This window comes from Pongo pygmaeus, chromosome 9, assembly GCF_028885625.2.
Source record: "Pongo pygmaeus isolate AG05252 chromosome 9, NHGRI_mPonPyg2-v2.0_pri, whole genome shotgun sequence".
NCBI classification, from domain to species: Eukaryota; Metazoa; Chordata; class Mammalia; order Primates; family Hominidae; genus Pongo; species Pongo pygmaeus.
Window position 1 is genome coordinate 104157894 of NC_072382.2, and position 14864 is coordinate 104172757.

The window sequence follows — 14864 nt, forward strand, 5'->3', positions numbered from 1 at the left end:
CTCAACTGTAAGACCTGTTGAGGTCATTAATAACATCCAACATGAGCTGAATGCTTATTATGTGACAGGCATTTCACATTTTTCTCTTTCAACGCCATAATTCTAGGAAGTGTGTACTATTTCTACCCCCATTTTGCAGATGATGAAACTGAGACAGAAAAGTTATCCAAATTGCCAGATAATTGTTGGTAGAGTTAAGATTAACACTAGGACTCTTTTACTTCTGCCCATTCTTAACCAGCAAACTCTACACCTTCTCTTGAATGTCACTAGTACACAGGCTGACACATAATATATCTAATAAATGTAGGTTGAATGTGGTAGTTTAGTCATAAATTTTTAAAATTTAAAACATGAAAAAACAAGACTTTTGAACGCTATTTCATCTTGTTTTTATTACTTATTATTTATTTATTTATGGTGACTATAAGATCCTCAAATAAAAACATCTATTTCTAGTATTTCTGAGGCATTCAGAAGGGAGAGAATGTGGAAGACGTATTCTACTTTGCAGCAATGATGCCCTGAGTCTGACTGTATAGAAAGAGTGATTCAGGGTAGAGGGGCAATATGATTGAAAAGGGGTAGGACCTGCAGATTTGCAAGTCACTTTACATAAAATTCAGAAATCATTGACTGTCTTGAAGAATTATGGAGGTGGTGATGCCCCCTGCTCCCAGAAATCCCTTGATGTAGCCACTGCTTTGCTACTGGTAGGAGAGGGAGAACATCTAAAAGGAGAAATTAGCCATAGGTAGTGGAAATAATGTAAAAAATGAAAAACTGATAGAACCATTAGGGCCTTCTGGAAAGAGAAAAGGAAGGAATAAAAGTAAGGGGAAGTGGTTCTAGTTGGCAAAATTTAACCAATATGTCATTTGCTGACGTAGCATGTAACGGCATCAACATAGTAGAGCCTCCTATTTGGATTTGACGTTGTGGTCGTCTGTGTGCTGCTCCCCTATAAGTAACTACCACACAGTGACATGGGTTCTCCCTTTTAGAACCTAATCCAACCTTGCCCCAAGCCAACCTTCAGTCCTCTGTGGAGGAAGTTCCTTGGTCATTTCCTCATGGCATTTCATTAACTAAAACTGGGTCCAAACTCTGGGAGTTCTTGGAGAATTTCCAGAGACTTTTCTTCCCTTGGCACATTACTTATGTCACAGACTGAACTAGCATTAGAAGCAAGGCAGAACCTGAGAAATGTCTAAGACAAATAAGACCTAACCCACTTTCAGTGGATGTCAATGTAGTGAAATTCTTATTCCATAACTTGAGGCTTGGGACCTTCCATATTTTTGAGTGTGGCCACGTGCTTACCTACAAAACATCATTTATCTCCTTTGTCCTTTCTTCTCAGTTCTATACTTCTACAGTAGGGACATAATGACTACAGCTCCCCTGGCCACCTCGAGTCATGAGGCAACCACGAGAATGGAAGTATGTGTTAAGAAGAGCAGAGCAAAATGTTTAAGGGAACTTGGGTCCCTGGTGATCACCAGCCTGCCACACTGGCTCTAAACTGTCAGACTTTTTACATATATGAGAAAAAAACCCTCATGTGTTTAAGTCACATTTATTTTGGGGCCTCTGATATTAGTGGCTAAATTAAATTTCAAACCAATAGAAGGCTTCATATGACAATAAGATGTCACACATACGAGTCCCTGTAAAGCACACTGTGCAGAATTCAGGGGTGTTTATTAATAGGGCCAGTACAATAGCTTTCTCTAAAATTTGAGCTATAGATCAGGGTTGTCTTATTCCTTGTTGCATACACCAGTGTGTGTGTTGGAGTGTGTAAAGTGGAAGACTGCCATTGCTACAGGGATTGTCTGTGTTTTCCCAAAAGCAGCAATTTCAGTCCAATGTTTGGGGCCTTCAGTATTTAAAAAGGAAATTCCCTTTGACCAGATTTTTGACTGAATCGCCACTCAGAGAAATATTGAGGTTTAAGCAATTTGTTAAACATCACAACTTGTTAAGAAATTATTTGTTAGTTACCACATAAGTTCTGTTGCTGAAGAATAACTCTTTTTGAGCACCTACTCTTTGCAGACACTGCTAGGTGTCTGTGTCTGCATGCATTACATCACTTAATACCCTCTGTAACCTGAGAAGGTTAGAAGTGCCTACCATGGTTTGCTTCCTTAACCAGAAAAATGAGCTTGTTAACATTTTAGTTAATGCCCTAGACCAACTTTTTGGTGAATCTATTTATCTAGATTATGAAAGACTTCTCCTTAGTAGACACTCACAGAGGCCCAGTTGGAAAGGTACAGTACTATTTTCTCTGGGGGCAAAGAGCATCACTAAAATCAGAGAGCCTTGACCTCCCCATCCTAAAACTTACAGAGAATTTTGAACCTCTGCCCACATCTCTTAACTTAGCTGTTAAGCTTCAATCCAGCCTGGCTGAAGGTATATGCTTTACTGCAGGTGCTGGTGGGTGGTAGATTAGACCAAAGATCAGGTGACAAATGGGCAAGAGAGACAATGGGAGAGTGGATAATTCTCCCATTGAGAATCACACTGTGCATACCCTTTAAAACATTAACTGAATAATTCTAACATAAACGCCCTCGTACTCCAACACACATGCTTACACATGCGTCTCTTGATTTTATTCTCTGAAAATTCACCAGGGGAATTGGATTTCTCAATACCTATCTTCCTGTATATCTGCTCTGTGACTACAGCCACCTTATCTTAAAGAAAGACTTTAGATAATCATACTCTGTCTTGCGGATATTAGGGCCTTAATAAGTGAATTCCTGTCATCATATTTTAAAAAGGAAGGTCTGAGAGAAAAATAGCTGTCCTAGTGGTTTAAACACTGGTCTGGAAGTGACAGCTCGTGACACCACATGACACTGAGCAATGCTTCCAGGGCTCTCAGTGGCCCAGAAGAGTCAGCAGAGTCCATATTTGTTTGCAATTCTTTCTTTATAAAAGAAATTTGCTTTCTTATGAAATATATTTATGTGCCTCACTTATATTACTTTCTCAACTCCACATTGGGGAAGAAAATATGAATCAGATAGAATAAGATGACAAATACTTGTTTTTAAATTTCTTTTATACCACGAAAATGGTTATTTAATGTACGTGATAGGAAATAAAATGAAAGCTCTTGGAACAAAGTTGGGTGCTCTCCTGTTTTCTTCAAGACCCTTTCATGAGCCTAAGGTGTCTAGCATTGTCACCTGCTTAGAATCTGCTTTTGCTTTTCTCTTCGGATGTTTAGGTAAATAGGCAAAAAAGAGAAAACTGGGAACAGAGGAAAGGTGTGCAGAGGCAGAGGTGATCTTTGAAGGAGCTCCACTCATTCCTCAACATGAGTCAACTAAGGATAGAAACTCAGTAGCTAAGATAAGATGTGACCCTATGTGCAGTGATTGGATGACAGATGACACCTGATTCAGATTTGCTCATACGAAGCCCCTGAGGACAGGAATTAAAATTATATGGTTTCCTTTGGATAAGAAGGATCTTCATATTCTAGGCTGGTTAAAAGGACTAAGCAATAAGGCCTTTTCCTTCCAGCAGAACTATCCTTCAAAGAGACCCACGGTCAGGACCATCTCCATTTTGCCCCAAATCATGGAGTATTGTGGGATGCATTTGATGCTCACATAACAGCAAAGTCAGGCATTCTCAGTGGGTAGTTAGGGATTTGGTGATGCTGCATCTACTCTTTTAGGCCACTAGGCGTCCAGTTAATGAGTGCGTTGAAAGATCAGGATGTGTCAAGTCCTACAGACCAAACAATGGGATTACTGAATGAAGGTTTCACTCATTATTTGGATGGTTCCATATCTTGAAGACAGTCAACCATCTGTAAATCGCACCCCAGTGGCTGAGAAGTCAACGGGCCTATTGCAAACTTGCCTTGCATTCTTTCATGGAAGGGTTTTTTTCTTTTTTAAATCATTCTCATTAAATAAAGGTAGACAGTAAAAAGGAAAAAAGCCATACCTGTAGTATTCATCTCCCACAAAGAAAAGGGTCTTCTGTGGCTCCCTGAGGTAGACAGCAGCATCTATTCGCTGCACGTGCCTTGGAAATCCAAAGTCATAAATAGTCCGAGGAGGACCTTGCATTTGGAATCCTCTTGTTATCCAGTAGTGGGGACCTGAAAACAGAAATTAAAGTTTACGAAAACTCTGCATCACTTGGTGATGCACTTCTCTCGTAAAGATTTCTGTGAAGGCTCTTAAATGGGGTTAGTTTATGGGATACTTGCCATGGCTATAACCCAACAGGAGATATAAGCTTCTAACTATTCAGTTCAGTAAAAGACTTCAAACTTCCCTGGAGGCAAAAGTCCCTAGTTATGCCTTAAGAAAGCAATAACATTGATAAAATTGTGTTTTACGTTTAACATATTATGTCTTTCAAGATATCCTTCATTTATAATCTCATTTCACCTTCATAGATCTATAAGAGAGAATGGGCAAGTGACATGCAAATGTCATGATTTTTACTTAAATTGGCAATTGCTTTCTAACCTTATCCCACAGTATCAAGAACATATAAGCTAAAACTGGTAGTTATCACCTACTGGATAACTTCCATTGGCTCGTCATTGTCACAACACATCTTCAAGGTTTATATTGCTATAATCACTTTGCAGAGGAAGAAATGGAGCTCAGAGCCATTAGATAACTTTCCAAAGCCACTCAAATAGTAAAGGGCTAGAGCCAGAGATTGGTATATGTGTCCACCTCCTGAAGTCAAAGGTGTCCTCCTCTCCTGGCTGCTTCTGACCACAGCATAGAAGTAAGGGTATTGTTTACCTCCCACTGAGTTCCACACTGGCTTTTATTTATTAAAGGGTCTCAGTAGAGTATACACTGTCACTCTGAGCAGAGGTCCTGTGTGGCAGGGACCAGGTTTCTAGCTCCCTAGGCACTATCACCTAACACAGTGCCTTACTAGCCTAACAGGCTTGGTTCTGAGGGCCACTGCCATCATTTCCATTGTTACACAATGTCGGGTATAACAAATGTAGGGTGGCATTTCATACCCAACCTGAGGACAAAGAGCAACTGAAATGTGCTCCATGATGACTGGAAAAATGCTGGCAGGGCTAGATATGCCAAATGAATGGGGCACTGCAGCCCTGCCATTTCTTTCATTGAGGGATCTGTAGGGTACCTTTGAAGAAGTAAGCAGTGCCCCTCTCAGCCACTTCGTAAGCTGCATCCACATTGGACATGAGCTGGGGGAAGGAGCTGGTAATAGTGCTGGGCTGAATTCCTGTCCGCAAGTGAACCTGCCGTCTCCAGAAAATCCTATGGGATGTTCCAAAAAAAAAAAAAAATCAAAATCAATGATTGATTTACATATAAAATTGCACTTTGACTGAAATGTACTCAGAGGCCACTCGCTAAATGCCCTTTGCTCTTGCCTTGCCTTGTTTTTTTTCTTCCTCTTTTCTTTTTTTTTTTTTTTTTTGAGATGGAGTCTCACTGTTTGGCCCAGGCTGGAGTGCAGTGGCAAGATCTCGGCTCATTGCAACCTCAGCTTACTGCAACCTCCACCTCTCCAGTTCAAGAGATTCTCCTGCCTCAGCTTCCCAAATAGCTGGAGCTACAGCTGTGTGCCACCATGCCTCGCTAATTTTTGTACTTTTAGTAGAGACAGGGTTTCACTTCACCTCGTTGGCCAGGCTGGTCTCGAACTCCTGACCTCAAGTGACCTACCTGCCTTGGCCTCCCAAAGTGCTGGGATTACAGACATGAACGACCGTGTCCATCCCACTCTTGCCTTGTTTTTAAGGAAAAACACAACTTTTTGGATCTTGGTAAACAGTTTCTACTCCCTTTTCATTGTCTTAGCATTTCTGTGATCCCCTCTCCTTTGTTTATTTAAGGATGCTCAAAATAATGAAAGAATATAGCAAAGTAATAGTATCAATTATTTGCACATTTAAGCTATGCACCCCCCCATTCCAAATATCACTTGATACAAATTTCTTTTTCCTTTTCTGATCTTTTAAAAGTTAAAATCTTACAAAGGTAACTATGATCCAGAAGGTGGACATTGTGAATAGTATATAAATGAAGTCTGTAGTCGAGTCATGCTGATTAGACCCTGCAAAAATAGCGAAAACATTAATAATCATAAGTTATGGTGTTGCCTACATAATTGTGTGCTGGAAGCATTTATATCTTTGAGCCTGATGGCTAGTTAACAGAAAATCTAGTACACACATATTAATTTAAGGTTTAGCAATTCATCTATCCATTTACCCAATATTATAGTCATAAAATTGTGGCAGTATACCCATGAGGGTACTGGATTGAAACTGACAATGTAATGTGCTCTATTTTATGGTTTGAAGATGAAAATCATTTTTATAAAACATGAATAATTTACTTGGCTTCTTAGGAGCCCAGAATTACTGCACAGGATTATTTGGGGACTGGGAAACTGTAATAAAATTTTGACATTGAACTTTCCTAGTGGCTAATTCAGGAATTCTCCAAATCTTATGTAGAGTTTTCCTATTCAGTTAATCTAACAAATATTTATGGAGCACCTATCATCAGGCACTGTGGTGGACATCAAGGATGAAACATTGAAGAAAATGTCAGCCCTGCCCTCAATATGTTTACAATCTAGTAGTAGAGACTGATTAGTAACGATCAGAGTGATTGGTGCTACGAAGAGTTAAGTTCAGGATACTCTGAGAACACACAAGAAGTAGATCCCATTGCATTTAGAGGCTTAATAAAGGTATCCCCAATGAGGCAACTTAAGCTGATGATAAAATCCAAAAAAGGAATATATTGAGAAAAGATAAATATTTCCTCATGTTTCATAAGAGGCATCATGGTGCGGAAGGAAAAGTACATCATGTTTGAGAAGATGTGGGCTAGAGTTTTAACTCCACTGCTGACCAGCCTCTCCAAGCCTCAGTTTAATCATCTTACATGGGAAAAATAATTTCCTGGCCAATATCATGAGATCATTATAAGGATAAAATGAGATAATGAATATGAAAGTGTATTATAAACTGTAAGGTGCCATATGGATAGATACTGTTAGTTTGAAAAGGTATTATTTGCCTAGGCCTTAATTACCTGCTAATTGGGCACCCACCATAGACAATACACAAGCCCCAAACGTCACAGCCTTATCTGAAGTGTCTGTTTTAACTGATGAAAAACTGAGATCCAGAAAGGCTGCTGGCCCAAAGGTCACTGGTGGTGAGGGGCAGAGAGGGCCCAGCTCAGGCTCTAGCTGCCTTGATGTTAGTCACATGTCTGATCTCACCTACTTTCTCATGCTCAGTCTTGTGATCTCTGGTTTTTTCTTTGTTTGTACTTTGACCCTTTGTCCAATCAGACCTGGGCTTTTCTGAAGGTCAGAGGGACTGCTTCCCTTTTCTCTTTTCTCTCCACCACCTCGTAATGAATACAGTTTTGGGTATCCAGAATCCCGCAACTACTTCTTGGATTAATTGGGAACCTGGGATGAAACCTGAATAGCAAGTGTGTTCCAATTAATGCAATTCAATACATAGCTCTGAAATGTTGTCTCTTATAAGTTGCTGTGCTAAGACAAAGTGTGCATTTCAGAATATTATAATGATGAGGCCATGCGGGGAAAGTGGGGAGGTAGAGGAGCAGATATGTCTTCCCAAAACTAGGCTCTGTCTGAATGATGTCTCTGATGAGGTGTAGTTGACTTCCAGCTGCTTTCTCTTTGATCACTCTAAAGCCAGATGCATTTTCTTGCATTTCTCACTTAAAAATCAACAAGCAACTCTAGGCAAAGCTAAGTCCTACTTTTTATTTGAAGTTATGGGACAGTGATATTTTGAATGACTCAACATGAGAGGTAGTAAAGGGTAGTAGTTACGAGCTCAGGCAAATGAAAACTGTACTCTTGAAACTTTTCACAAGTGGTAGACTCTTACATTCTTTACTAAAGAAACTTTGATGTAGGATATTGTGAGGACTAAATTGAAGTAGTCATTCTAAATCAAGTGTGATTTTGCACCCTGGGGGATGTTAGGCAATATCTGGTGACAATTTTGGTTGTCACAGCTGGGGGTGAGCAGTGCTATTGGAGTCTAATGAGTACAGCCGGGGATGCCTCTAAACATCCTAATGCAAAGGACAGCTCAACACAACTAAGACTTATCTGGCTTGAAATACCAGTAGTGTCAATGTTAAGAAACCCTGCTTTAAACACCACTATGATGTAGTATAATGTATATAGTGTGCACATAGGATACAAATAGATGCTATCCATCACTTATATAAATTATGACAAATTTCTTTTCTTTTCTGTTTTTTGAGATGGAGTTTCACTCTTGTTGCTCAGGCTGGAGTGCAATGGCGTGATCTAAGCTCACGGCAACCTTCGCCTCTCCGGTTCAAGCAATTCTCCTGCCTCAGCCTCCCGAGTAGCTGGGATTACAGGCATGTGACACCACTCCCGGCTAATTTTGTACTTTTAGTAGAGGTGGGGTTTCTCCACGTTGGTCAGGCTGATCTTGAACTCCCGACCTCAGGTGATCCGCCTGCCTCCGCCTCCCAACGTGCTGGGATTACAGGCATGAGCCACCATGCCTGGCCAAATTATCACAACTTTCAAAAAGAATCTGTAGTCATGAAAAATTTCAGTAAACTAGTGAAAAAAATGATGTCTTGTGGCAATAAAACAGTAACATACTCAGACAATTTGCATCCTTAGAGCTATAGATTGTAGTAATAAGTGAAGTAAAACTCACAAAAACAATTATAGCAAGTAACTTCCTTATACATCTGTGAATGGATTTAAAATATAAACAAAAAAATCTATAAGTCTCTTGGAAAAGAACAGCTGCAGGATGTATTGGAATGAAAATAAACAGATTACATCACTAGCCTATAATTTGATCTTTGATAAGGAAGGCAAAACAATGGAGTTTATTGATATTTTAGATCTGCTGATTAGATATTTAGCTGCACTATTTATCTTCATGTACTCACTGTCTAATGCTGTGCTGGCACATAGTCAGGGTTCAATACATATTTGTTGGCTAAATGAACGGGTGCTAGAGAGATGATTGGAAATTACTTGATCAACAAGTTTCATATTCTTTAAAATTTTCATTCACTTTTACCGAAGAACAGTAACTAACTCATCAAATTTGGGATTCGATCTCTGTAACTTTCACCTGGCCTCTTGCAGCTCTTTGCTAGTTCCTTGAACTCCTCCTCCAGCATCATGTATTATTCATCTTTGTATCCTTGGGCTTAGCATGCTGCCTGGTGCATCCAGGGACTTGATGCATGTTGTCCAGCCTTAAAGGTCTTTTTTTGTTATACCCAGCCATCATTCTCCACCTACCTAAGCTGAACCCATCAGACTTTCATTTTCAGGAGATGCCTTCACCCTTTATTTGCTGGACAATCAAGGCAACTCAGCACAAGCTGAATGAGTGGCCCACTTTTCATCCTCTTTAGTCTCACACTCTCTTAGATTCTGATCTCTGTCATCTTCTTTCCTATTTGTGGGAAGGGTTTTCTTTCTTCTATCTTCTTCTTTTTTTTTTTTTTTGAGATGGAGTCTTGCTTTGGTGCCTAGGCTGGAGTGCAGTGGCACAATCTCGGCTCACTGCAACCTCTGCCTCCTGGGTTCAAATGATTCTCCTGCCTCAGCCTCCCGAGTAGCAGGGACTACAAGCACGTGTCACCACACCTGCCCAGCGAATTTTTGTATTTTTTTCAGTAGAGACGGGGTTTGACCATGTTGGCCAGGCTGGTCTTGAGTTCCTGACCTCAAGTGATCTGCCTGCCTTGGCCTCCCAAAGTGCTGGGATTACAGGCATGAGCCACCATGCCGGCCTCTATCTTTTTGATTCTCTGTTTAATTACTGCGCACTCCTCTGAGATCAGGTGATTTGGTGCAGTGAACAAAACAAGGAATGCTTGAAGCCTTGTTTTATAACTGGCTGTGTGACCTCGTGTGAGTCATTCAATTTTTCTGAGACTCAATTTCCTACTGTCAGATAACAGTGAGAATAATATCTGCACAAACACTTAAAAGGATCAATTGAGATAATGCATATGAAAGTGTTCTATAAACTCAGGACTACTGTTATTTGTAGACACTTTAAAAAGACATGTTTTTACTCTACAAATTTATTAGTAGATGATATGCAGAATATAAACTTAGAGTTTATCAATATAGCCAAGTTTCCTTCTTAGTTTGTTTCACTGGAAACTTTGAAGTACAAACTGTCATGTCATTGGCTGAGAAGCCATTCATTCTATGGGACTCATTAACCAGGGCTGCTTAGTTCAGGATGAGTCAGAAGCCAAGAAATCAACCATGCATCATCCACCTTGCTGAACCCAAGAAAAATATAGCTCATACAACTAAAAACCCATGTGTAGCCAGTGGTATGGATTAATGATAGTCAAAGCTGTGCAAAGTGCCCTTAAATTAAGAGTGTTTGTACCCATCTGAAGAGCCCATGAAAATCCATATTCATAAGCCATAACCTGTGAACATGTAAAGGGCCCCTCCTCTCTCAGAATCAGGTGGTTCAGAAGAAATGACAATGAGTCAGGGATTTTACTTCGCCTCTGCTTCTTTATCTGAATTCTTAATAGATCACAGAGAACCGCTCTAAGTAAACACAATGCCATTTGTTGGCTTTCAGGGAAGCAATCTTACAGCCAGAAAAGACACATCCCCAGGGAGAATGCGAAGGAGGAAGACTTCCTCCTGTTCCATGGTGGGCTTACCTCAAGCCCATGGCATCCTGGGAATTCCCAACTTCAAATCTACTCTCCAGAAATAGTGGTTACTGTTATTGTTTTCCTTCCTGTAGCATCCTTGTATTTCTTTTTCTCCACTGTCTTCAAACTTGAACAGTTCCCTCTTTGAAATCCTGTCTTGGCCCTGCTGCCACTGCCAACTATTATCTTAACTTCTTTTGTTATTAACAAGCTTCTCAAATGAATGACCTATCTCAACTCTTTTGTTTCCCCCCATTTGCTTTTTATTATTTATTTATTTATTTATTTATTTATTTTAAGACAGGGTCTCGCTCTGTCACCCAGGCTGGAGTGCAATGGTGCAATCTCGGCTCACTGCAACATCTGCCTCCAGGGTTCAAGTTATTCTCCCACCTCAGCCTCCTGAGAAGCTGGGATTACAAGGCACTGCCACCACACCTGGCTAATTTTTTTTTGTATTTTTAGTAGAGACAGGGTTTCACCATGTTTCCCAGGATGGTCTTCAACTCCTGATCTCCAGTGATCCACTTGCCTCGCCTCCCAAAGTGCTGGGATTACAGGTGTGAGCCACTGCGCCTGGCCCCATTTGCTCTTTAACCCCTTTCCATGATCTGGCTTTCTTCCTTACTGCTCTGCTATGACTATATTCCAAACTATCCTGGCCACTCAGTCCCTTTTCTTCAGGTCTCCTCAGTCTGGTGACCTTGGCAACAATTTCCACTGTTGATAACTTAAAAAAAATACACCCTTTTTCCCCAGATTTATTTGGGATTCCACCACAGAGGTTTTGTCTCTGATGTCAAACAGAACTAAGTTATAATTCCAGCTGAGGACAATGACAGTGTGGATTAAATGAGTGAATATCTGTAAAATGCTTAGCACAACACATAGCACATTGCAAATGACCACGAAGTGTCGGCTATTCTTATTGTTATTATTTTCGGAGTGCTGAATCTCTCTGGTTGTTATTGAATCCTTTTCTCCCTTTTCCTAGGCTCATTCTTTAGACTTTTTTTCTTTCTCCTCATTCTCTCTACAGAGTTGTTTTTCATCTCCACATCTTTAACTGTCTCCTTTATGTGGGAGATTCAAAACCCACGAAGCCTCCAATTGTGACCTCTTCTCTGAGCACTAGCTTATTTCTATGAAACTCTGTGAAAATTATCATTGCTTTAAATCGGATTCATCTAACCCTGTTTTACATCGTGTTCCCAACAAATCCTCTGAATTTTTCTAAGTGAACAATGCTGTATAGTATACTCTCGGCCATGAGGCTTCTACCTGCTTTAACTCTTCCTTTTCCATTGTTCTTCTCACCAAATTAGTGTCCTAATCCCGCTGGTGAGTCCTCAGAATGCCTTTTATTAATACATCCATTCTTCTCTCCAATTCCTACTTGCATAATCCTTAAAAATGCTTTTCTTTGCCTTCTAATTTAAGATACATAACATCTTTTAAAATGTGACAATTAGTGACAGATTAAAAAAATATATAGAATCCTATTTTGAAAAAAAAACAAATGTGAAGACACATATTAAACATCCTTGGGAAACTTAGATAGTCTATGAACATCCTCCTCTTTGTGGCTGGTTACCCCACCTGCAAGCAGAGGGCGTGGAAGCAAAGGAACAGCTCAGAAGTGCTCTTCCTACTAACTCAAATGCATAACAGTCAATGGGCATATGTTCATTCAGGTTAAATTTCAGTGCTTTTCTTGGTAGTTCCATTTCATAGGCAGAAAGCTTTCTGTATTAGTGCTAGGATAGATTCTGGACTGGAGTCCAAAGATCTGGGTCTCATGGGAGGGTCTGCTGAGGCTAAAAGACCTGTGCCTATTTTCCTTATCTCTGCACTGAAGGATTTGGATAGGATCAACCTTTATGCTTACTCTATTTGTAAAATCTATTGTACTTCTAAGATTTATAGGTGATTGTGTGTGATATTCTTGATTTTGCCTTTAAAATTATATTGGGCAAAACCCAACATAATATGACACATGCAAATATAATTTCGGTATGGCTACAATTCCAGTCATTTCTCTCTTATTTTCCCTAAGTGGCTGAGGAAATCTGATATGGCCTTAATAATTTTGTCATCTATTATAAAAAGTAAGTGTATGTTCATTAAGTATATCTAGCTATATATATGCCTCTCAACTTATTATAGCTAACACTTATTTCTCTTCACACAGAACATTTGAATGTACATTTATACACTATGGAGAATATCTGACAATCTCACGGTGACTTTAAAAGGTACTGCATTCCATCTTGCTTTGGAAACAAACCATGTGGTTATTATGCCCACAGCTTGAAATGTCCCATCAACAGATCATTGTTGGTGATGGGGAATTCCAGGCTGTTGAGTGGGAGAGAAGAGACTAGGAGCTCTTTCATAATCAGTGGCTCCCTGGTTGCCATTATAACTGTGGCTTGAAAGAATTCTTTGTTCTTTGTCCAGGCTTAGCAAGCACTCTGGGACTTTTAGCGGCAGCTGGTAGGGGATCAGAGCTATAGAGTCATGGGATTCCAGCTCTGGACAGCACCTTAGGAGGCAGGGTAGTTAGGAGCACGGGCTCTGAAGTTTGCTAGTTTGGGTTTGAATTCCAGCTCCACCCCTCACTAGCTATGTACTCTTGAACAAGTTGCTTATCCTTTCTATGATTTGTAAAAGGAACAATACTTCAGGCCTCACAGGGGAATTGTAAGGATGTGATAATATAGTGCTTTGTATAGTAAGTACTGAACACTTTCAAGTCACTATTATTACAGACTACTCCCTCACTTTATAGAAAAGGAAGAGAAGCTCCAGGTGCCACGGTGAGTTAGTGGCAAGTCCAGTGCTGGGACCACTCCTGACTCCCCACCCTGCTTATAGCTTGTTCTAGTTCTTTGGAATCATCTGCCCTACCCCAATAGCTCATTGAATCTGAAATGGAAGAAGATGAGAAGGTGGTGACTAAGCAGATACATACATGGTAGCAGGCCATCTCTCCTGCAATCCTGCTGATTTTTCATTTCTAGACGTCTCTTGCACAAATGTCTCACTTACTAGTCTGTTATCACCCTCAGTATTTATAATCAAGACTATGTCAAAAGATGTATTGACTTTAAGTAGTCATTAGTAATTGCTAAATGCTCACAGTTTGATAAAGAGGGTTTTTTTTTTGCTTTTTTTAAAGAAAACAATGATCATTGAATGAAATGGTATCATATCTTTGACTTCACTGCCTCCTTTGCCCCCACTGCAACCTCTGATATTTACCACAAGAATAAGCTACACCCTGCATGATGGCTAGCACCTCACTGCTTTATCACTGAATGAGTGCTACATGCTATTTCAGTGTCTGGGAGTGTGGAGGCTGACAATGATATCCCTTAGGTGAAGCCAAGGTTACTTAGATCTGTGCTCCAAGCTCTTCCTGCCCTGCCTGGTCTACCACTCCTGCGTCATTGCTTACCAATTCCATTTGGTGTACTTTCTGGTAATATTCAAGAAAAATATCAATGGTCAGTGTCTTAAAAATAAAAAATCATCAGAAAATTAATAACACAAAAGAATCAATTGGATTCTCTAAATGCCTGAAGTTGTTTATAAGCCTCCCTGCTATTGTAAATATTTTTTGATTCCCACTCTTAAGAATAGTAACAGCCATTTATTAACACTATGTGTCTGGCACATTACTTGCTGGGGATCACCTCATCAGTAAGCAGTAGGGCCACCCACTGACTCTGCTGTGAAAGCCTGGGTTCCTGGGCTCGGCTCTAATTTGCCTTTGAAAAGTGAATGTCTGTCCATTGTCAAAGATTTAGTTCAAGCTGTTTCTAATTTTTAAAAATTAGAAATAATCCAGTATTGGATTGATTAAGTAATGATATATCTATTCATTGGAATAACATATAATATATAAAGGATGAGAATTAAAATTCATTGACAGGAAAAAATAAAATTTTGTGAGTGAAAAAGTTTATAAATCAACACCACTAGTAAAATCCTATTTTTTTGGAAATCATTGCACCCTACTCCCATATGTACAATATCTAGCTCTCTATCCAGAGAAAATGTCAGGAGGGACATACAACAATATGCTTAACAATGGGAATGCTCTGTGTT

The 14864-nt window shown here is 39.9% G+C and overlaps 1 protein-coding gene across 1 annotated transcript in view; it reads right to left on the reverse strand.

Moving 5' to 3' along the window:
• Positions 1–14864, reverse strand: part of MMP20 (matrix metallopeptidase 20) — a 48005-nt gene that overhangs the window by 12587 nt on the left and 20554 nt on the right. The window contains exons 7-8 of the mRNA XM_054439062.1: positions 5164–5300; positions 3982–4138 (exon numbers count right to left, since the gene is read on the reverse strand). Of these exons, the coding sequence (XP_054295037.1) occupies positions 3982–4138; positions 5164–5300 (294 nt within the window). The remainder of the gene's footprint in view (positions 1–3981; positions 4139–5163; positions 5301–14864) is intronic.